Raw genomic sequence first — 21,775 nt, forward strand, 5'->3', positions numbered from 1 at the left:
CTAACACAAAGGAACATCAGGTACTGATGATTCCCCAGAATAGTGAAATTACAGCCTTGGAAGGCTTTGGTTTCAATTACTGAAAGCTTCCTGTGATGATTCCCTTATCTCCAAGCATTTCCTATAGAAATGTGATCCTGCCTATCAGGACACCACATTGGCAAAACCCTGCAAGCATCATCACCTTATCTACAGAGGGGTTCTCAGTGTCAGCAGCACTTTAATTACTGCCCAAATATCTGCACTGAGGGCCAGTTTGGGATGAGGTCCCTGGACTTCTCTGTATCCTTCAACTGGGAGGCACTCAGCAAACCAAAAGGGGAGGCTCAGCTGCTCACCTGCACTGCTGAGTTTGTAGGGACAGAGATTTGAGCTGCAGGATCGTTTGTCTCTGCTCACCATCAATAACTGAAGTCAGGCCATGTGTTTGTGCTCTGTCCCACTGTGAACTCCCATCCCCACTGACATTTGGGGTTATTAACTCTGATTTGTTCATCATTTGTGCATGGAGATAACAAAACAGTGCTCCAGTTAATAGTAGACACTCCAAAAATAGGAATAAAGATAAACTGATTTGGGATTTGATGATGTCTTTACCAAGCAGACAAGGTACCATTAGCAGTGGCATTTTTAGCAATGGCTCCTTATCCCAGGGATCCAAAATAGCCTGGCTGAGTCAGCTCCTTGCCCACCTCTAGCTCTATAAATTGATGCACACGTCCAGGCTGTCACCTCTCCCTTTACACCGACTCCAAATCATATTTTAATTACATTTTGACTCATCCCCTCCCTCCCATGCTGTCCTGCATTCCCTCCTCTGGATCTTCCACCGGAGTGAAGGTTTGGTTGGGATTTCAGAGTGGCCACAAATGAGGATTTCTCCCCTTGCTGGTGGAGGTTTGTGCAGCAAACCCTCCCCGCCTGCCCTGCAAGGCACAGAAATGGGCAGCTGCAGCTCTGGAGGTCTCAGCTGATCCTGTGGCCACCACCAAGTGCATCCCTCAGAGCTGAGCCCCCTCCAGCCTCCCCAGCTGATTTATGGGTTAGTCAGCATGTCAGATCCCTGCAATGAGATTATACATTCAATCTAATGAAGGGAAAATATGCTTACCAGCCCAGTGTGACAGTGCTGTGATTAAATAATTCCAGAACAGAGTTCCCTCCATGGATTAATTTAAAACAAAAAATGCAGCAGGTACAGCTGACCTGCTCCAGGATTCTGAGGGGCTCTGGCACAGGATTAATGACTTGTGATGGTGTTGATAAAATAATAATAATAAAGGCAGGGATGAGTGTGTGCAGCCCTTGGGTTTGTGTTAAACCCCAGAGATTCGTGCTGGTGGAGGTTTCCCCTCCTGGTCTGAGTTTCAGGGTGGGAAGGGAGATAAAAGTGTGCCAAAGGAATGGGGGCACCTGGCCTGCCCATCCCCATCCTAACTCCAGCTGGAGCAGAGAGGAAGGTTCCTCCAGCTTGAATTTTTAGGATTTCCATGGTAGTGGAAGGTGAGGAGGTTTCTGCTGCTTTTCCACTTGAGAGATAAAACCATGGACTGTGCTACAGGAGCCCTTGTGGTGTCCTGAGCCACCTTCCCCATCTCAAACCCTGGAGCTCTGACCTGGATCAGGAAGCCCCTGGTTGTCCCTGAGGAGGAGCTGGCGCTGTCTGGGTGTGGATGTGTCTGGGACTGACCATGGGGAGGGCACAGGAAAATCCCACAGCAGGGGCAGGAGCCCCTCCTGAATTATCACCGTGCCCACAAGGGCTGGGAGCTGCCTCAGGGGTTAAATCTTCTTGGAATCTCAAACAAAGTCACCAGGAAGAGCCAAAAATTCAGTCCCAGGTCTTGGGATGTTTGAATGTCCATCAGAGCCACCAGTGAGGAACTCGTAGTGGATGAGTTGGGCTAAGCTTTGTTTTTCAGGGAGAAGAATTCTCTAACTCCCATAATCTGCCCAGGCTCAGGGTGTTGAGCTGATTTTACTCTGATAATGCCATAAGCTGGTCTGTGATAATTGCTTTCTGTAACTGGGACGAGTTTCTGATGATGCTAATTGTGCTGCTGCCACCCAGGGAGGGGCTGAGTTAATCCCTGCCTGCCCCGAGCTGCAGATCCTGATGTGATCAGCCCTCCTTGGAAACTGAGCAGATTGAATTTCAGAGGAGAAAAAAATCAGATCTTTTTCTACAAACCTACAGCATTTTATAGCAGGTTTAAAGTTTGTTTCCTAATTCTTTAAAGGAAAAGGATTTAATTCTGTACAAGCATTTGTGTGACCTCCACAGTGAGGGAAGTGAAACTTGGAGGAGTTTCAAGTTTGCTGTTCAGGCACTACAGTCCAGACCCCACAGCTCATCCCAGGGGGGAGATGTTTTAGATTCTTGTCTGCTTTTATTTTCCCTGGTTGTTTGTGAATGTTTGTGCGGGGGCTGAAGTTTCCCAAAGGTTACATCCCTGCCAGTGACAAACATCTTTTGTCATCACGACTCCTTTCAATGTATTTTTATCCCATAGATCCATCCCTTGGTTCTCCATCTTTGAAAGCCTCCATCTGCTGAGGGAGGGCAGGGGATGGCCTTGGATAAACCTGATTTTTTTTCAGGGTAGGGGGCTGGAATGAGGTGAGCACTGGCAGTTCCATCCTCCCTGACAAATCAGGGTTTGATTTCACGTCCCGACACTTTGGTGTTTATGTTCCGTCTGTTTAATGTTCTCCCTTCACATCACTCTCTTAAATGGTCTGCTTTAATGTAAATGTTTTAATGTTTTCTGCTCACCAAAGCCCACATTCCCAGACTCAGCAAACACAGGATCAGTGTGTGCTCCCTGCAAGGGTGAGGGTGAGGAACGGGGACGCTGAACCCCTCTCACCACTCCAAAAATCCCCTGGCTCGAGGAGAGTCAAAATTTATAAACACACTTGTGAAATAATGGACTCTGGGAATGCTGGCCGTGTTTGTCATTTCTCTGCCCATTTCACTGCACATAAAGTGTGTTCACCATCGAACTCCTGTCACTTGATTTATGCCCGTGCGGCTGCTCCATAATTTAAATTGAATTCCTAATTTCTTTGCTGAAAGCCCCTCGGATAATTACTGTTAAGGTTAACTGCAGAAGGGGAACTGAATAGTGAGTGGATTAGTTGGTTATTGTGTGTCTTAGACCACAGGAAAAGGGAACACGGTCCAGGGGAAATTGTCCAGGGAAGGGTTTGGCATAGCTGGAAAAGGTTTGGCATAGCTGGAACACGATCCAGGGATATTGTCCAGGGAAAGATTTGCCATGGTTGGAACACAATCCAAGGGATGTTGTCCAGGGAAAGGTCTGGCATGGCTGGAACACGCTCCCAGGGATATTGTCCAGCGAAAGATTTGGCATAGGTGGAACACAATCCAGGATATTGTCCAGGGAAAAGTCTGGCGTGGCTGGATTTAGCACTTGGTCCCTGCTCCCGAGCTGTGCCCAGGCTCCTGGGAATTGTCCCCTGGCTGGGAGGGAGGGTTGGATACAGGAGAACTGAGAAGTGGCAAAGGGATCCCAGAGCTCAAATCTTTTCCCCACGTTCCATGTGAAATGAGTGATGTTGACCCTGGCCCCCAGGTAACTCACATTTGCACAGGGTGTCCATTAAACCCTGATTTAATTCCATAGCCACCGTGCAGGATGAGGTGCCCCAGACCTGGAGCCTTTTCCAGGTGAGTTTGCAGCCCTTGGCCAGGATGTGCAAGGCTGGATCCATCCCAGTAAATCTGGGAGTGCTGCTGTGGAGGGAATCTGCTGCCTGGCACCAAACGTAATTGGCTTTGATGGTCAGCGTTTGCAGATTTGTTTAGGAACTGGAAAATGTACAAATTGCAGCCCATCTGCGCAGAGCTGAGTGCTAATGAATGCCTGCAGCTACCACAGCCATAAGCTCATTACCACAAAGTTCCAAGTCCTTCCACAAGTTGCTAAACAAGGTTATTCATCTGAAGGGAGTGGAGAAGGGAGTTTGACTGCAGGGCACAGCCAGAGCTCCTCCAGATCTGGAAAAGCTGTTAAAACAACCGCCCCCCGCCCTGTTCTTTGCTCTTTTAATAGAATCTGTTGATTTTATTTCTATTTTTAATTTTGCTGTCCTGTGACAGCATTTTGCCATGCCTTAACTATTTTCTGTTAATGTTTGGAGTGGAAAGGCTCCTCGCGGGTGGTTTCTGGGTGTGCTCAGAGACGTTGGCTGTGAACTGGAGAAGATGGATTGGAACTCATCATACACAGCATTTCAGAGGTTTTATGGACCGTGGCAGCAAACACTAATGGCCTCTGTTCTCAGGGTGTTCATGTCAGCTGGGAATCTGCTATGATGACTCGGCTCTTCCTCTGTGTGCCACGTCAGGCGATTTCATCTTCCTGTTTCTTCACCAAAAAAGTAGAATTAATAATACTTATTATCTATTTTATAGAGCTGGTAGTTGTCCAAGTGTTTGAACATCCAATGCATGGTGCAGCAGGAGCAATGTGTAAAAATATTTCCTATTATCTCTCGGCTGAGATTTTTTTCCTTGAGGAAAAATCAGCTTTTCTCAGTTATCAACCAAAGGAAGCATTTCCTATTCAGTTAATGAGGCCATGAGGTGCCTTTGGCCTGCTCCACGTTTTCCTGTGCTCCTCCCTGCCAGGTGGAGTGGCTGAAGAACGAGGAGCCCATCGACTCCAACCTGGACGAGAACATCGACACCAGGGCTGACCACAACCTCATCATCCGCCAGGCGCGCCTGTCCGACTCGGGCAACTACACCTGCATGGCTGCCAACATCGTGGCCAAGAGGAGGAGCCTGTCAGCCACCGTGGTGGTCTATGGTCAGTGACAGGGGCTGGGGACAGAGGTGGCCATGCCTGCCTTGCTGCCCTGCTTTGATTCGTGCTGCTCTTGCTGCGCTGGTTCAAACCGGGCACACACAGGATCCCCCAGCCAAGCCCTTCCCGCTGTCATGGGTTTGTGTTGGGGTTTGGGGCTGGGGGGCTCTGGCACAGTCCCCCCAGACCCCACGTGTCGGTGTTTTGCAGTGAACGGGGGCTGGTCCTCGTGGACAGAGTGGTCGAGCTGCAACGCGCGCTGCGGCCGGGGCTGGCAGAAACGCTCGCGCACCTGCACCAACCCCGCGCCCCTCAACGGGGGAGCCTTCTGCGAGGGCATGTCCGTGCAGAAAATCACCTGCACCTCCCTCTGCCCCGGTGAGTGCCCCAGGACGGGGGGAGGGCTCTGGGAGCCACGCTCATGGGAGAGTTTTTGGTGGAAGCACCAGGCAGGGAGTTGGGAGAGAATGGGAAGTGCAGTTGTGTTTTGGCTGAGCTTGGTGTTGGTGTAAGCAGAGTGCCAGGCACCTGTGGCCAGGCTGGAACTTACTTGGTACCACCAAAACCCTGCCAGGACAGCCACTGGCTCGGGGGGGGGAAATTAGGGACAGCCACTGGCTTAGGGGGGGAAATTAGGGACAGCCACTGGCTTAGGGGGAGAAATTAGGGACAGCCACTGGCTCAGAGGGGGAAATCAGGAACCTGGGTGGTGGTCTGGGGTTAGTTTAGAGGCGGGAGCTGATGTTAACACCACCAAAAAGAGAAAAGCGTCATTTATCTCGCCAAAGTTCATCCTGAAGTACACTAGACGCGGAATTATGGAGGGGAGGGACGCAACAAGCGCTGCTGCAGGGCGTCCCAGGTGGGACAGCAGAGCTGACTGTGTTCCCTGCCCCCTCAGTGGACGGCAGCTGGGAGGTGTGGAGCGAGTGGTCAGTGTGCAGCCCCGAGTGCGAGCACCTGCGCGTGCGGGAGTGCGCGGCCCCCGCGCCCCGCAACGGCGGCAAGCACTGCGAGGGGCTGAGCCAGGAGTCCGAGAACTGCACCGAGGGGCTCTGCATCCAAGGTGAGCTGCCACGGGCTTGGGGGAACCTGCGTGGGTGGGGTTCTCGTGTCTGAGCTGTTCCTGTGAGAAGGGCGCTGTTTTTCCGCATGGAGTTTGGAGTTTTCTGGATTTCCGCGTGGAGTTTGGAGTTTTCCAGTTTTCCGCGTGGAGTTTGGAGTTTTCCAGTTTTCCATCTGGAGTTTGGAGTTTTCTAGTTTTCCATGTGGGGTTTGGAGTTTTCCAGTTTTCCATCTGGAGTTTGGAGTTTTCTGGTTTTCTCTGTGGGGTTTGGAGTTTCCTGGTTTTCTGCATAGAGTTTGGAGTTTTCTGGTTTTCCGCGTGGAGTTTGGAGTTTTCCAGTTTTCTGTGTGAAGTTGGAGTTTTCCGTTTTTCCACGTGGAGTTTGAAGTTTTCTGGTTGCTGGGTTTGTGTTGCACGTTTTTTGTCTGTGAATGATCAGATGGTGCTAAAATCCCAAATCCTGGGAGTTTTCAGGGTGTAACTCCCACCTCCACGACCAAATGTGCTCCTCAGCCTCTGCCTTTCCAAACAAGCAAAGCCCCCCCAGGAGAGCTGCAGGTGCAGCAGCCAAGGTCAGAGTTTGTTCCTTTTTCTGCTTTTAACAGGTGTTAGACAAATCTGCAGCTCCCTGGGAAAGGTTTTGCCCTTCACCAGTGCCTGGGAAGCAGCTGGTACTGGGAGCTCCTGGGGACCCAGCACAGGGAGCTGGGCAGAGCAGCCCTGGAACTGCATAGGCTCTGCACATGGGAGGGATCTGGAAGCTCATCCTTGCCCTGAGGGATCTGGGATTCCATCCCTGCTCTGAGGGATCTGGGAGTCCATCCCTGCCTGAACCCACTCCTGCCCCTGTGCAGGGGCTGTCAGGTGGAGCAGCAGCCCTGGGATCCATCAGGAAAACCAGAGCTGGGAGGTGTGAAAGAGGATGAGTCTGTTGTCTGTAATGCTGTGTTTAACAGCCCTCTGTCCTTGTTCCTACGGTTCTGCATTGCCTTTTCTCTTCTAAACAAAATGAACCTTCTTTTTTGCCCTTAAATTTTAATACTTTCCCAGTGGCAGAGAGCATCCTGTGTATTTATTCAGGCTTCAGAGATACCTGAGCTGAGACCTTCAATCAGATTTTGCTGGGGTTTGGTGGGAGGGAGCACTCAGCACTTAAAATTCCCAGGGCTGCAGAACAGCTCCAAGGTGTCCAAGGACAGAAATGACATTTAATTATTTTTTCTCCTTCCCTGTGTTTTAAGAAAGAATAACCAGAGAGGGTTTGGGAGCAGTGCTATTCACTCAGCTCTCTGAGTGGGGACTGTGCTGGTCCTGGGATGCTTTGGGACTCACACAGAATCATTCCCTTCTCCTCTTGGGCTGGGGAGGGGAATCCTGGAGTGGTTTGGGTTACAATGCGTGTAAAGCCTCCAGCCCTGCTCTCCTTCATGGAGACACCATCCATGGACACTTTGTCCCAGGTGGCTCCAGCCCAGCCCAGCACCCCCAGGCTCTGCTCCCAGAGCTGCATTCCCATGTGGTGCAGCTGCACTGGAGTTTCTGTGGCTCTTTCCATCTCCAGGTGTGACCCTGTCCCTCCTCTGTGGCTCCAGCTGTCCCCATGTCCTTGTGTCACGTTGTTTTTAGGGCTGTAATTGCTTTCTCAGCTAGGAATTGATGCAATTAGCCTATTTTTAAAAAATGTCTTCTCCCCTGTTCATCTTCCAGTCTGTGCCTTTCCTGCTCCGCTTCTCATCCCGTGGGGAATTGTGGAGGAAATGCAGCCCTGAGCCACAGCAAACCAATCTCTGGGAGGTTTTTTATCAGGCACAACTCGTTAACTTTGCTCCTTCTGTGAGGCAAAAATAGAAACATTCCTTTGGTTAACAAATAAGGGCTGAGCTGAAGGGGAGGATGGGAATGGAGATGCCAGGGAAGAACCAGCCTGGATCTGGCTGGGAAAATCCTGATCCTTGGGATGAGTGTTCACATCTGGAGGCAGTGAATCAACAGGAATAAAATTCATCAATTATGAGGTTCTTTATTCAGTCTCTGACCAGAGAGTTTGGGAACAACCCCAAGAACCACACGGGAACATCCCAGTGCTCCCTCTCCTTTCCTGGGTGGATCCTGATAGTCCAGTCCTTACTGGGCAGAAATTGGAAGAGCTTTTCCTTAAGGGAGTTTCTCCTGGGACATGTAATCCTTGTGCAGAACCAAACGTGATGCAGGGGGAAGATTCATGTGGGTTTGATGGAGAGGAAGAGTTTCCAGGGCTGCCACAATGATGGAAAAGTCACTTGGACCCCAGTCAGTCCCAGTTCCTCACTGGTTTCCTGCACATTTGTTCTCCCAGGGTTTATTCCTCCCAGTATTCCCAGGTGGATGCTTGGCCAGGGTGGATTTCTCTCTCTGTCTCCTGCAGAGGTGAAAGCTTTCTCTTTGCTCAATAAAAGAGAGGGGGGTTTGTAGAGCTTTTTGTTTTACTTTTATCTGTTTGCTTTAAAGTTATTTTTCCTGACTTCAAAACCTATTGATTTCTTCTCCCAGTACCCAAAACCAAAACAAACAAGTAGAGCCACAAGGACTGACCTGCAAACATGTTTTTACTAATGCACCTGGAATAATCACAAAGCAATCACAAATCATTTTATTTTCCATTTTCAAAGCAGTGCTGCTGCTGTTGCCAGGAGGCTCCTGGATGCAGGAATCTCCATTTTCATGGGAAATGCTTTTCCCTCTGCACTTTGGTGCAGGCAGCCCCTGCCAGCAGCAGGGAAGGGTTTGCTCCACTGCACACTCGAGCCTGACTCTCCTCTCTGGGTGTTTTTGTGCCTCATTTTCCTGCAAAACCAACACCAGCCTTGGGCAGGGGAAAAAACCCATCCCAGCAAGTTTTTGGCAAAGCCAAAGTCCAATAATCTTCTGAGTTAAATATTTCTAAACTGAGCATTCTCACAAACATTAAAATGGAGAGAAGGAGCCTGGTAATCCACCTGACTCTCCCAATTTTAGGGATTACTTTGGCAAGTTTTAGGTTACAAATGGTGACTCAGGTGCTTGGCATGAGGGAGGCAGAGAAGGATCATTTTTGAGAGCTGCAGTCCCATAGAAAACCCCTTTTATCCCATATTTCCATCTGTTGGTGGCACACGGATTGGTGTTTATATACACACAAAGAGGTGCCATAATTGGGGGTGTATAGGTACAAAGATGTGAATAAACTTGGCATTTTTATATCTTGTACCTAATTCAAGTGCCCATCACCAGCCTTTCCATACATCAAACACACAAAGGGATCATTAATTCTGACCTGAGTCTCTTTGCCAATGATCCACTGCAAGGTATTGAACTTCCTTCTTTCTGAGGTGTAAATAAACAACAGCATCCAATAGAGCCAACAAATAACCTGAATTAACCAAGTGAGAAATTGCTGCCAAGGAGCTTCCTGAAAGGGATTTAGGGAAAAAAAAAAAAAAAAAAAAAAAAAAAAAAGTAAGATGAAGAGAAAAACATGGACAACATAAAATATTCATATTGTCAGCAAACGAGGAGAAAATGTTTCATTTATAGAGTGAGACAGAAGCAATATAGGAAATAGATATGCTCCATGTAAATTTATTAAGTGCAACTTTCTCTCTTTCTCTCTCTCTCTCTCCCTCTCAGATAAAAAACCTCTTCATGAAATAAAATCCCAAAGTAAGTTCTTTTTTTTCTCTTGTAAATATGATTTTCCTCATCTTCTCTGCCATTTGGGTTATTTGTTTAGGAGCTAAGTAGGAGCCGAGGTTTTATGAGAGGCTTTAGCAGCTGCTGGAAGCATCTTTGGAGCAGTTCTGTGATTCCAGGTTCCGTGGGAGCCAGGGGAGTTCATCCTCAGCAATTTCTGTCTGACAGGGAGCCCTGGGTCAGGGCGTGCTCAGCTTGGGATGGATCTCTGGAATTAGGAAAAATGGAATTCATGCAAGGGTTTGGTGTTCTTGGTGCAGATCTGGTTGTGCTGCTGGCTCTGAGCTTGCTCAGCTCCCTCCTGTGTCACCTGGAAGGTGTTCCCATTTGACTGGGGACCCTCTGGAGCTTCTGTCCTGCAGCAGGGGACAAAGGACATCCTCGAGCTGTGCCAGGCTTGGGCATCAGCAGGAATTTCCCCTGGAAAGGGCTGGAGAGCATTGGCAGGGCTGCCCAGGAGGTGCCCACCCCTGGAGGTGGCACCTGGGGCTGTGCTTGGTGACCTCCGAGGGCTTTTCCACCTTGGTGGTTCTGTGATTTTACATTCCTGGTTCTTAGATTTTTTCTCAGGATACCAAAAATCAGTTTAGGGAGCTGAGGGTGCCTTGAACCCTCCTGCTTTGGGTTTGTCTGGGTGTCCCCAGGATCTGTGCCAGGATGAGCTCAGGCAATAAAATTCCATTTGCTTTCTTGTCTGTGCAGTTCCATTTCACAGAGAAAAATTGAGATTTTTCTGTGAGAGTGGAGGATTGGTTTGGCTCTGAAAGGCTGGAGGTGGAAAGGGCTCAGTTCCACCCTGGGGCAGGGACACACAGCTTGGGACTTCCTGACTCATCAGGGATGAAAATCAAAGCAAATTACAAAGATAATTGAGGGAAAAACTGTTCCATCGAATGATCTCTTACCCCAGTGCCCGACTTGTGATCTCTCCAAGATGAGGAAAACTTTGGGCAGTGATGGGAGCTCAGGATGGGGAGCTGGAAGAATCTCTGGGATCTCCTGGACAGATCCCAGATCTGCTGGAGCTGGAAGTGGGTCCTGCCCAGCTCCTGCAAAGCACTCCTTGTAAATGAGATAATTTAATCAATTACATCTCCTAATGCACTAAACCAAATGTTTCATTTTCTGCTCCTGCACATCTTAAATTATCTTCAGGTGCTTTATGAAACTTAATCATAGTTAATAGAAACTTCATTACCATCAAATGTGCTTTCAATAAATGTTGTGTAACAGTGGCAGGAGGTGGAGTGAAAAATGGGCTGCAATTAGCACAAACATGGATCCTGGAGCAGAAAGGGATAAAAATTGTGGTGCCTGCCAGGGTCCCTCCCGCCCCTGGGCCGGGAGGATGCAGCTCATTAAGGAATAATTGGTGGACTATAAATGCTTGCTTTTCTAGTTTGTTTGTTTGGCTTCCACTTTGTTTCTTTCTGGGAAAAAAATCAAATCAGAACCTTACCCTGCTCCCCCAAATTTCCCATGCCTTCCTCCTTCCCTTATTTACTAATCTCCCATGGAAGGAATTCTCCAAAAGAAAATATCAGAAGGTGAAGAGGTAAAAATTACTTTAAAACAAACAAACAAACAATGGTTGTTTCTGAAGAAACACCAAAATCCCAACCCAAAGTCTCCTTTCTCATGGAGCTGTGTTCCATGGGAATAATTCAAACTGAATCACGCTGGGTTTGCCCTTTTACTATAAAACTGTTTAAAACCCCATTAAATCCTGGAAAGGCTCCTCTGCTCTGTGCTCCCCTGAGGTTTGGGGTGGCTTTTCCTGGCACTGGGGCAGTTCTGGGGTCACCTGAGTGACTCTGTCAGGTGCCCCATGGAACAGAGCAAGGACCATTTTATTCCAGGCAAGGAACCTCAAGAAGAATTCCTGTGAGAGGTTTTAATCATCAAATTTATAGACCAGTGTCTAATTCAGACTTTGGATATACTTCAGAGTCAATGAAAAGAAAATTCTTCTCAGAAAGATTTTGCTTGAGTCAAACCTCTCCCATTTTCTGTTGATTTTGTGCCCTCCCTCTCATCTTTAACCTATGTACAACAGTTTAAAAGTGGGAAAGTGGAATTGCCTGACCTGGGAATCGATGGAAAAGGAGATGTTGAAGCACTTGAGGAGATTTAGAGTCAGAAATTGCAGCTCCAGTGAGCACCTGAGGAGTGGCTCAAGCTCTGCTTTGGAGGGCAGCAGATCAGCTATGGGATTCTCCCCTGTTGCTGCCCTAGTGGCTGGAAGTTTCTCCTGCCAGGATATTTCTTCATCTCTCAGACTCGATAATTTATCATCCCACCAAGGCAGGAGAGGTAATTCACATTTCCAGCACCTTTCTTTTTTAAAGCATTGATCCAAAGGGAAGTGTTGAAGATGCTTTGTGGTGCAATAACCACGAGCTCTCGATGGCTCCCTGGGAAGGGAAAGACCCAAATTGTTCCTGGGTTTGTGGAGATCCATCCCCTCCCTCCTCCTGCCTTATTCATTGCTCTAATTACCCACAGAAATTAAGTCAACAATAGCGTTTCATAATTAATTCCCTGTAACAACAAAGTAACTTGGGAATAGGAAATTGGAAGAAATAGAAATGTAATTATTGTCTGTGCTTCCCTTTCTGCACCTGGTGCTGGGAAACAAACCAGAGCTGTGACAGTGGGGCTCTGGAATGGGGTTTGTGTTGTTTTGGTCTGGTCTGAGACATTTCCAGTTTGCCTTGGTGACCCTGGTTTTGCATTTGCTTTTTCTGTCTGGCCCCTCCCATTGTTACATTTTCTGCCAGTGTCTTGCTCTCTGCAATCCCTAACTGAGCCTAAAACACTTAAAATTCTCTTTACAGCATTTTTCAAGGGGGGATCTCATGGGGGGAAAGAAAGAAAAAAAGGCTTCAGAAAAAAAAAAAAGCACCAAACAAAAAATAAGCTTCTATTTTCATGATTGATTTGGTAGGACCGTGTGGCAATAGAATTGTTCTGGGAAGTTGAATTTTGACACCTCACCAGTTTGCTCAGTGTGGCTTCCTGACCTGCCACAGAAGGCAGATTGTAAATGGGTTAACTGTAGCACTTAATTAGTGGCTTGTTTTTATTTTTCTGTCTTTACTTAGATTTAGGATTAAAAACATGAAGGAGACTAATTTCTCATGTTTGGATTTGGTTGTTTATTAACTATTATCTAAAGTACAGAGAGTTCTGTAATAGTTCTGGCTACCAGCTAAAAGCAAGCAAAATGGAGGCAAATCTAAAGTGGTCTTGTTGAAGTAGAAAGCTCTGGTAGCTCTTGTCTTCTGGAAACCAGTGAGTAAGGGCTGGCTTGGTGTTCCCAATCTCAAGATTTTATCCAGGTAGGAAATGTTTAGCTCCTCCCCCTGGGTGGAGCATCTCCCAATGGGATGATGTAATTTTATCAGTCATGCACTGGGACTCAATGGCCCATTAACAGGAGATATCTCACTGCACAGAGGATGGGTCCTGGAAGGGATAAAGAACACTGCCCCATCTTATTTTAACAGCTGGCCCATTCACAGGAGATATCTCCCATGGAGATAAGGATCACTGCCACACCTCATTTATAAAATATGACCCATTAACAGGAGATATCTCCCCCAGAGCTAAGGATTTCTGCCCCACCTTTTTTCAGCACACACATCTTTACATTGTAACCTAGGACAGCAGGAAAGTGAACCTTGTTTTTCACGCGGATGTTTCCACTCACAGTTTGTGATGTTCCTTTCTCGTGGCAGACGTGGAGCGCGGCGGGGACATCGCGCTGTACTCGGGGCTGGCGGCGGCGGTGCTGGCGGTGGCCGTGCTGGCGCTGGGGGTGACCCTGTACCGGCGCAGTCAGAGTGAGTACGGCGTGGATGTCATTGATTCCTCTGCACTCACGGGAGGCTTCCAGACTTTTAATTTTAAAACAGTCAGACAAGGTTAGTGCGGCAATTTCCTTTCCTTCTCTGCAGAGCTGCCACTGCCTGGATTTTGGGGAAGGGGGGTTTGGGGCAGCCAGGGTAGGGACAGGGAGCCTGGGACAGGCTCTGCTCTGTTCACAAACACAGAATCCTCCTTGGCCACACTGCAGGTGCTTTAGAAATGCTGTGCCCAATTCCTACACTGATTGAGGAGAAGATCAACCTAAAGCAAAGTAGCCAAATCAGAGCAAGCCCAGGCGCCACAGCTGTAGTTCCTCCTGTTCCCAGATGCAGTTTCCCCTCACTCCAATAAAAGGGATTATTGTTCTCCTGATAACCTCAGACCCCCAGCTGGAAGTGTTTTGTAACCTGTCATAACACACCAGCACTGAGGTGGGAAATAAATGTGTGCAAGACTGGACCCCTAAAGCTGTAAAAAACCCACCAGTGCCATAAAATATGGACAAACATTTACTAAGAGCAGCACTCAGGTTTTCAGGAATGTTATTCCCTTTGAACAGGAGGGTGGGGAGGGAGAGGAGCAGGGATGAAAGCAGAATGTTTATTGATTCTGTGCTGCCATTCTACCTCAGACCTGCCTGATTGTGGGTGGGCGGGAGCGTGGGTGGGGTGTGAAAGCGTCCCCATGTCTCTGTTCTCTCTTCAGAAAAGGGAAATATGTTGCAGAGTTTGTTTGGGGGGGTTTTGTGGTGTTGTTTTTACAGTTTCTTTATTTCCTGGAGACGTTCCTCACCAGGCATGACTTGCAAGAAATTGGGAAAGGGGCTTGGCAGACAAGGACGTTGGAAGGAGGTTCATTCATCCATTTCTAAACCCAAACCTTTAATTAGGGCTGTGTAAATCTCAATGACTGTCTCAAACAGGAACATTTTTCTTTTTGGTTCAGTTTGAATCTTGTTTTGAGTCTGGGGAATTGTTTGCTTGGCTCAATGCCTAAAACCTTTCATTCTGGATACTCTGAAAATGCCCAACTAAGGCAACCAAAGAAAAAGACCCCACCACAAAACCAAGCAGCCAGAGGATTCAGGCTGTAAATCCATCCACTCCTGATTTTTCAGTGTTTTTTGAGGTAAAACACCACAAAATGAATAACTGTGGTGTCTTCCCTTGTATCACTCTTGTCCCACTTCCCTTTCAGACCAGTTCCCCTCAGGCATGAAGTTGTGGGTTTGTGTAAAAGGTCTGCAGGAAGATGTTGTCACCCAGTGGGGTTTAATGTAAGGAAAGAAAACAACAGGAGAGGAGAAAGGGCAAACACACAAACGTGAATCCAAAACAAAGGAGGCTCCTCCTTGGGCTCCTGCATCTGCAGGAGTGACAAACACCAAGTGTCAGATCTTTGCAGCAGTTCCTCTGTTCTCTACCAGAGAGCAGAGCTGTGATTTTGGGTGTGATGTGGGGCTCTGAGAGCTCAGGGAGGGTTTGGGAAAGGATTGCTGAGGTATCCCCTCTATCTACACCAAACCCCAGAGGGGACAGGGAAGGTTTGGGGTTTGGGAAGGGATTGCTGAGGCATCCCCTCTATCCACACCAAACCCCAGAGGGGACAGGGAAGGTTTGCGGTTTTGAATTTGGGAAGGGATTGCTGAGATGTCCCCTCCACCCACACCAAGCCCTGCTCCTGTCCCCACAGGTAACTCGCTGCTCCTGAACTCGTCCCTGCAGCCCGAGCTGACGGTCAGCAGGACCTACAGCGGCCCCATCTGCCTGCAGGACCCCCTGGACAAGGAGCTGATGACCGAATCATCCCTGTTCAACCCCCTGGCCGACATCAAGGTCAAGGTGCAGAGCTCCTTCATGGTGTCCCTGGGCGTCAGCGACAGGGCTGAGTACCACGGCAAAGCCCCTCCTGGGAGCTTCCCCCACGGCACCCCCAGGCCCTTTGGGACCATCCAGGCCAGGAACAAAGCCATGTTCATCCAGAGCCTGGCCTCCATCTCCAGCAGCAGCGAGCTGAGGAGCACGGCCCTGTTCGGGCACCTGGGCGGCCGCTTGGTGATCCCAAATACAGGTGGGGGGCTCCTTTCTCTTCAAACCACACAAAGGAATTTGAGATTAGGCTGCCTGAGTGGTTTTCGTGTTTTATAACTAAGTTTTTTCTTAAAAATGCCAGGAAAGAAGGAGTAGGGGCCCCATTAATGCAAATTTTGGGAAGTAGGGCACGTTGCCCACACAGGACACAAGTGATCAGAGGGAAGCCTGGGCTGAGCACTGAAGAGGCATTATGCCTATTTGAACTGTTCTAAATTACTGCCTCTCTTGATGTCTTCAGCATGAAAGTCACATTAATCAAAGCTGTGCCTTGCTTGGATGCTGCTCCAAAGGAGAGGCTCCCCGGGAAGGGTCGATGCTGAATTTATGTAAGGGGCTCCAGCAGCAGCTGCTGGGGGACAGAGGGACAGCAGCCAGGCCTGGGGACAGCCCCACTGCCCTCCAGGCTCCTGCCTGCCTGTTTTCCCCTTTCTTGGAGCAAAAAGCTCCCCAGATTCCCCCAGGAATCCCCAACACCCCAGGCTGGGTCTGGGGATTCTCCCTCTGCTCTCTCTGCTTTGCTCGGGGATTTTGTGACCTCAGGGTTCTCTGGGATGTGTTTCAGAGCTGCAGAATTGTTTGGAAATGAGCTGAACAGCAGATCAGAGCCCAGCAAAGGCTTTGATCAGGGTCACATCCAGGGCTGTGTTTGCACCACCCTAAACCCCAGTCCTTACCTTGGGCACCTTTTCTCCCCAAAAGGCAGCACAAAAATCCAGATCCCCATTGCCAGCCAGGGGTTATCATCCTTCAACTCCAGTGGTATTTATTCACTTTAAATTCAGCTCTGTTTTCGTTTGACCAGTGGCTCCAGGATTATCTGCTGCTCTCTGGTTGAACTGGATGATTTAGAGCTTTATCCTTCATGTCCCACAGAACGGGTGCTTTAAAGGTTGCCATCAAAAACGTGGTTTGTGTTTAGAGAGGGTTGATAACAGTGACAGCCCAGGCATGCTCAACGTGTGGAGTGTTTTCATTTCTCCACAGCCTGGTTTTGTGCTGAGGAAGGAACACTGCAGAGGCACCAAGTTAAGACATGAATTAAGAATTCCCTCATACTGTATATTTAGCTACTTTATGTAATGATAGTCCCATCAATTAGATTATTAAAATATGTATTTGGTCCACTTGAAATTTATGTAATTCTTGCAGCCTTTATGTAAGATCAGCTGTGCCAAGCAGTTGTGAATTCCAGTCTGATCAAGTCAGTGCCTCAGCATCGTGTCACAGATGCAAACCAAACACATTCCCCCTCTCCTGAGAGTGAGACAAACTTTAATTCCAGTGGTACCCAGTGAAAGGTGCCTCGTTCAGTTCTGATCAACCCTGGTGGTGTAAAAGGAGCGGGATCACTTGGATGAGGGATTGGGATGTGTGGGACAAAGGGGTGATTGCCCTGCAGCTCTCTCTCCATGGGGACATTCCCTGGGATGCCACCATGATCAGGCTTGATTTCAAAAAGCAAAGATCTTTTAAGAGGCTTTTTTGGGAAATAAGATGTCTTTTCCCTGAATGGAAAAGCAACAGCTTTGTATCCTTTGATAATTTCTGTTCCTTTGATCTGATGGCGTTGCCATGAAAGCAGGAATTCAGAGGAACATTCCCTTAGGGCTGCTCCCTCGGGCTGTGCTCCCTGTCCCTGACACCCTGCCCTTCCCAAGGCTCAGTCCTGTCCTTGCTCTTTTCCAGGGGTCAGTCTGTTGATTCCACACGGAGCAATTCCAGAGGAGAGCTCCTGGGAGATCTACCTGGCCATCACCCAGAAGGAGTCCAGGTGAGGGATCCAGGATCAGGGACCTGCCTCCCTTGGTGGGTTTGGGATGCAGGAGTCACTCCTAGTCCCCACTGCAGGGGTGTGACCCTGAAAAGGACCCAAAAATGTTCTGGGAGTGCAGCTCCTGTGAAACCCTTGGAATTCTTGTGCCTGCTGCTCCCTTCTCCCCTCCCTGCTCAGGAGGAGCTCAGCAGCTGCACCTGGGGCTCTGGAGGTGCTTTGATTTATTTTTTTTAACCTAAGAATCCTACAGACACTTGAGAGCACTGAGGCTTCAGCAGAATTTATTATTGTGGCACTTGAGAAAGCAAAAAAAGAAACTGGCCTTTTTTTGTTACCCTGTTGTGTCTTTTTTATTCCCCTCTCACCAAGACTTGCACACACAGACTGAGGGGAGGGCTGGGATGTTCCAGCCTCTCTTTAGCAGGAATGCTGTTTGGAAACTGCATTTTCTGAGCACCCACAGCTACAGCTCCACATCAGGGTGTCAGCACAACCACTGGAATGGGGTTTCCAAGTCAGCTTGGGCTTTTCCCCTTTTTATACCCTGGTTTCATTGCTGTATCTTTTTATTTTTATCTTGGTTGAGGTCCTTTCCCTAATTTTCATCTTGATTGAGGTTCCTCCCCCAATTTTTTATCTTGGAAACACCATTTGCTTTCATTTGAAGAGGGAACTGCAAGCCCAGTAATTTAGAAGCCAATCATGGGGATCACACGACCCAAATTAATTAAAATACAAAAATACAACCAAACAGCAACAAAAACAGCAGGGCAAGAGGTTTCAATTGCTGGTACAGTGTCCAAGGGAGTCTCCTCCACTCTGGCACTGCTCCAGCCCAGGGATTTATTCCAAGAGATGCAGAAAACACGTGGGTGTGGGGGTGGGTTCAATTTGTTGGAGTGGGAGAGAAGAAAAGCAGATTACACATCTCTGGAAGTCAGCAGGCAGAGGAAGCAGCCAGTAATTCGGGCCAGGTGAATCCCTGGAGCTGGGCTGTGCTGGTGGGATCTCCCCTGCCTCTCCCACAGCTCCACCTGGCCCAGTCCTAAATCCAAGCACAGCCCTTCCCTCAGTCTGTAAAAACCACCGAGCTCCTTCCTCCTGCAGAATACAAATGGGTTTTCAAAGCAGGGAGATCACACTCAATCTGGAAAAATTTATGAGCCTGTGTTTTTTAAACCATAATTTGTTTTATCTTCGCTCCTGTGAAAATATTGTTGATGGCAGCGTTTGAAGGCAGAGCACGGTGGGGACGGGAGCAGCTGGTGCTCGAAGCAGGGCTGGCTGGCACAGAGTATTTTCAGGGCTGCATTTGGGTTAAACGAATTGAAATGTATTTTAAATACCACAGTCCTAAACTGACCAGGCGCTGATTGGAGTTAGATGGGGTCTAATGGGTTTGTTTCATCTCCAGCTGCTGCTTCCACGCGAAACGAGCAGAAATGAGCAGATGAGGGAGGTGCTTGGATTTGAGCTGAAAATATTTTCAGGGAATTCTCACTGCTGACAGCCACTCTTGTCTTTGCTGCCCCAAGCCTGGAGCCCGAGGGCCCCGAGGTGCTGCTGGGGCCCGAGGTGAGCTGCGGGCCCCCCGAGCTGGCTGTGAGCTCCCCGTGCGCCCTGAGCATCCCGCACTGCGCCCACGCCGACCCCCAGCACTGGAGCATCCGCCTCAAGCGCAGGACGCAGCACGGCAAGTGGGAGGTGAGCCCAGCCCCGGGGAAACGGGATGGATTAGTCTGTGCCCAGAGGGGAAATGGAATTTACCCTGTGCCCAGCCCCAGGGAAAGGGAATTTACCCTCTGCCCAGCCCCAGAAAAATGGAATTTAGCCTGTGCCCACCAGGAAAATGGAATTTACCCTTGGCCATACGGAGGTTCTGGCAGGGATAGGCACACAGAGGCATCTGGGTGAAACAGTGACAGCAAAAAGATTTTGCGTTTTGTGGAGAAGCAGCAGAACTGTTTTGGGGTGTTTTACCAAGGTGTGAGAAGTTTGTGGCCACAAAGCCCAGTCATGGATCCCATGGCTGCAGCCTGTCCTTCTGTTCTATCCCTCTGCCTGCTTTTAGCTCTGCTTTCAACCATTCCCAGAGTAAAAATTTTGTTTTCCTAATTCAGATTTACTCTGTCCTTGGGCAGCTCCAGCAGTGTTGGCCTCAAACAGACTGGGGCACTGAGGAAACAGACAGAGGGACAGAGAGACACAGGGACAGATGGACAGAGGGGCACAGGGCAGGACTGAGCAGCAGAGGCAGTTCTTGAGGAAGGCAAATGTGGCTGTAATGGGTGTTCTGGAAGGAATTCAAACCCCAGCCATTGTTCAAGGTTTGCTTATTGACTTTAACCTTCAAGGTAATTTTTTAACTTGACATTGGGGGGAAAAATTAGCCAGAAAGTCAAGAGCACTCGAAAAAAAAGCTGCTAAAATTGCTTAGGCATCATCATTATGATTGTATGTACACAGCGAGCTCTGCATAGGGCATGGCCATAAATCCTCCTGCTGACTCAGGGCTAAATTGGGAATATTTACTCAGGGAAGCAGTTCCCCTTCTCCCCTTCCCCAGGAGTGCAGCCTGGCTCTCAGCAACACTCTGCATTTGAGTAAAAATAAAGAATTAATGCCATGACTCCTATTGTCGAGGCCTATTGATTCGACTTCGCTTTATTCTTTTTAAACCTGAATTTCATTTTGCAGGAAGTGATGTCTGTGGAAGAGGAAACTACTTCTTGCTACTGCCTGTTGGATCCTTATGCCTGTCACATTCTCTTAAACAGCTTTGGAACTTATGCCCTAATTGGGGAACCCATCTCTGACTGCGCCGTTCGACAGCTGAAAGTCGCCGTTTTTGGCTGCCTGTCTTGCAATTCTCTGGATTACAATCTGAGGGTTTATTGTGTGGATAACACCCCTTGTGCATTCCAGGTAAATGACTTCCCTTTGCTCCTCAGGGCCTGGTTTGTTTTCCCATAAAATGTTGGCTTCTACTCCCTGGGCAGCCCCAAGCTTAACCCAATGAGAATAGTGGGGTTTTTTAAGCACTGCTGCACCATCAGAATAAATCCCTAAATTTCCCTGCAGTTGTGGATTTCCACTGAGAGCTTTAGGGCAGCCAGACTCTCTTGTTGGCTTTCTCATTTTTTTGCCACATTCTCAACTACCCAAACTCACCAGCCCCGATTCACAAAAATTCAATTATCCTGCATTTCCTCTTAAAAAAAAAAAGCCCAATCCACATGTGGGAATCGAGATGAGAATGATTTTCCTGCACCGTGTTCCAGGACGGAACAATGACATTCTCTGGCTCTTGGTAAACCCAGGAGCTTTCACAAAACGCTGTTCTTTGGGGAACTGAAATGCAAACAGTTGTGAGATGAATTTTTCCTTTTGCTGCAGAATGGAAACACGGCTCTGAGTGAAGCACACGCTGCTGGCTCTGTGCTTCTAATATAGGATTGTTAGAGGCTCACAATGGCTTTGTAATTATCCTCTTTATAACACTTAGACAATTAGTGGGTACCGGTGTCTTCCTGATGAGTCTGGAGGAAATGATCAGAAGAATAATTACCAGTTCTGTCTGCTCCCAGGAGCGAGAGCAGGGGCTTTGCAGATAGTGAGACAGCGTGCATTTGTGGGATGATGCAGCCCCTAAAAGCAAGTCAGAGTCCGTGGGGAACACGGGGAATTCCAGAGGTTTTGGGGTAAAATATCAGAGCTGGGGTTGCCAAGTTGTGTTTGACAGTTATTCCTGCACAGTGCAGGTTTATGTAAGAGAGAAAATTCCCTTGGTTTTGATTTTTTTCCCCTTGTGGAAACATTCCTTGCTCCTCCAGCAGCTGAGTTGGGACCTTTATGAAGTTCTGAGTGCACTGGGAAACTCCTGGCTCTCAAAATTAAAGAATCAGATCCTTTTGTCCAATTTTTTTTGCCCAAATGCTGCTGGAGGAGTCCCATGTTTGTCACTGAAGGCAGAGCAGCAAAAACACCCAAAGTGCTCAAGGAATTTTGAGAATGGTTGAGAAATAATCTTCTCCCTTTGTGGCTGGAAACCAAAAACCGAAGTCTACCAATTCCTTCCTTCATATGAATCCAACCACCAGGGGTTAAACCAACCTAAATGCCTGTAAAAATTGGTTTATAATACAAATCCATTAGTGCAGTTGCAGAGAGCTCGAGCATTGAATTTTCAGAAGGTCACAACGATTCCAGGAGCTCCTCTAATGACGACTTTGGTCCTGACAAGCACTGAACCCCTTCGATGACACAGATTTGATATAATTTATGTGGATTAAGAAAGGTAATTTGGAAGCACTGCTTGCCTGCTGATTTTTAAAGACTTCTGCAACCTTTCCTCCCCCACTGGTGTTTTTATTGCAGCAGCACAGGAATAAACATTGCTTAAGTGTAGTCAGGGGTGATTTTTTTTTTA

At 48.2% G+C, this 21,775-nt stretch overlaps 1 protein-coding gene across 1 annotated transcript in view; it reads left to right on the forward strand.

Annotated features, from left to right (window-relative positions):
• The window catches only part of UNC5D (unc-5 netrin receptor D), a 73,597-nt gene that overhangs the window by 42,452 nt on the left and 9,370 nt on the right, over positions 1-21,775 (forward strand). The window contains exons 5-12 of the mRNA XM_079328990.1: positions 4,658-4,838; positions 5,046-5,213; positions 5,737-5,901; positions 13,350-13,535; positions 15,172-15,549; positions 17,259-17,343; positions 18,882-19,050; positions 20,044-20,271. Of these exons, the coding sequence (XP_079185116.1) occupies positions 4,658-4,838; positions 5,046-5,213; positions 5,737-5,901; positions 13,350-13,535; positions 15,172-15,549; positions 17,259-17,343; positions 18,882-19,050; positions 20,044-20,271 (1,560 nt within the window). The remainder of the gene's footprint in view (positions 1-4,657; positions 4,839-5,045; positions 5,214-5,736; positions 5,902-13,349; positions 13,536-15,171; positions 15,550-17,258; positions 17,344-18,881; positions 19,051-20,043; positions 20,272-21,775) is intronic.

This window comes from Erithacus rubecula (genome assembly GCF_903797595.1).
Source record: "Erithacus rubecula genome assembly, chromosome: 29".
NCBI lineage: Eukaryota > Metazoa > Chordata > Aves > Passeriformes > Muscicapidae > Erithacus > Erithacus rubecula.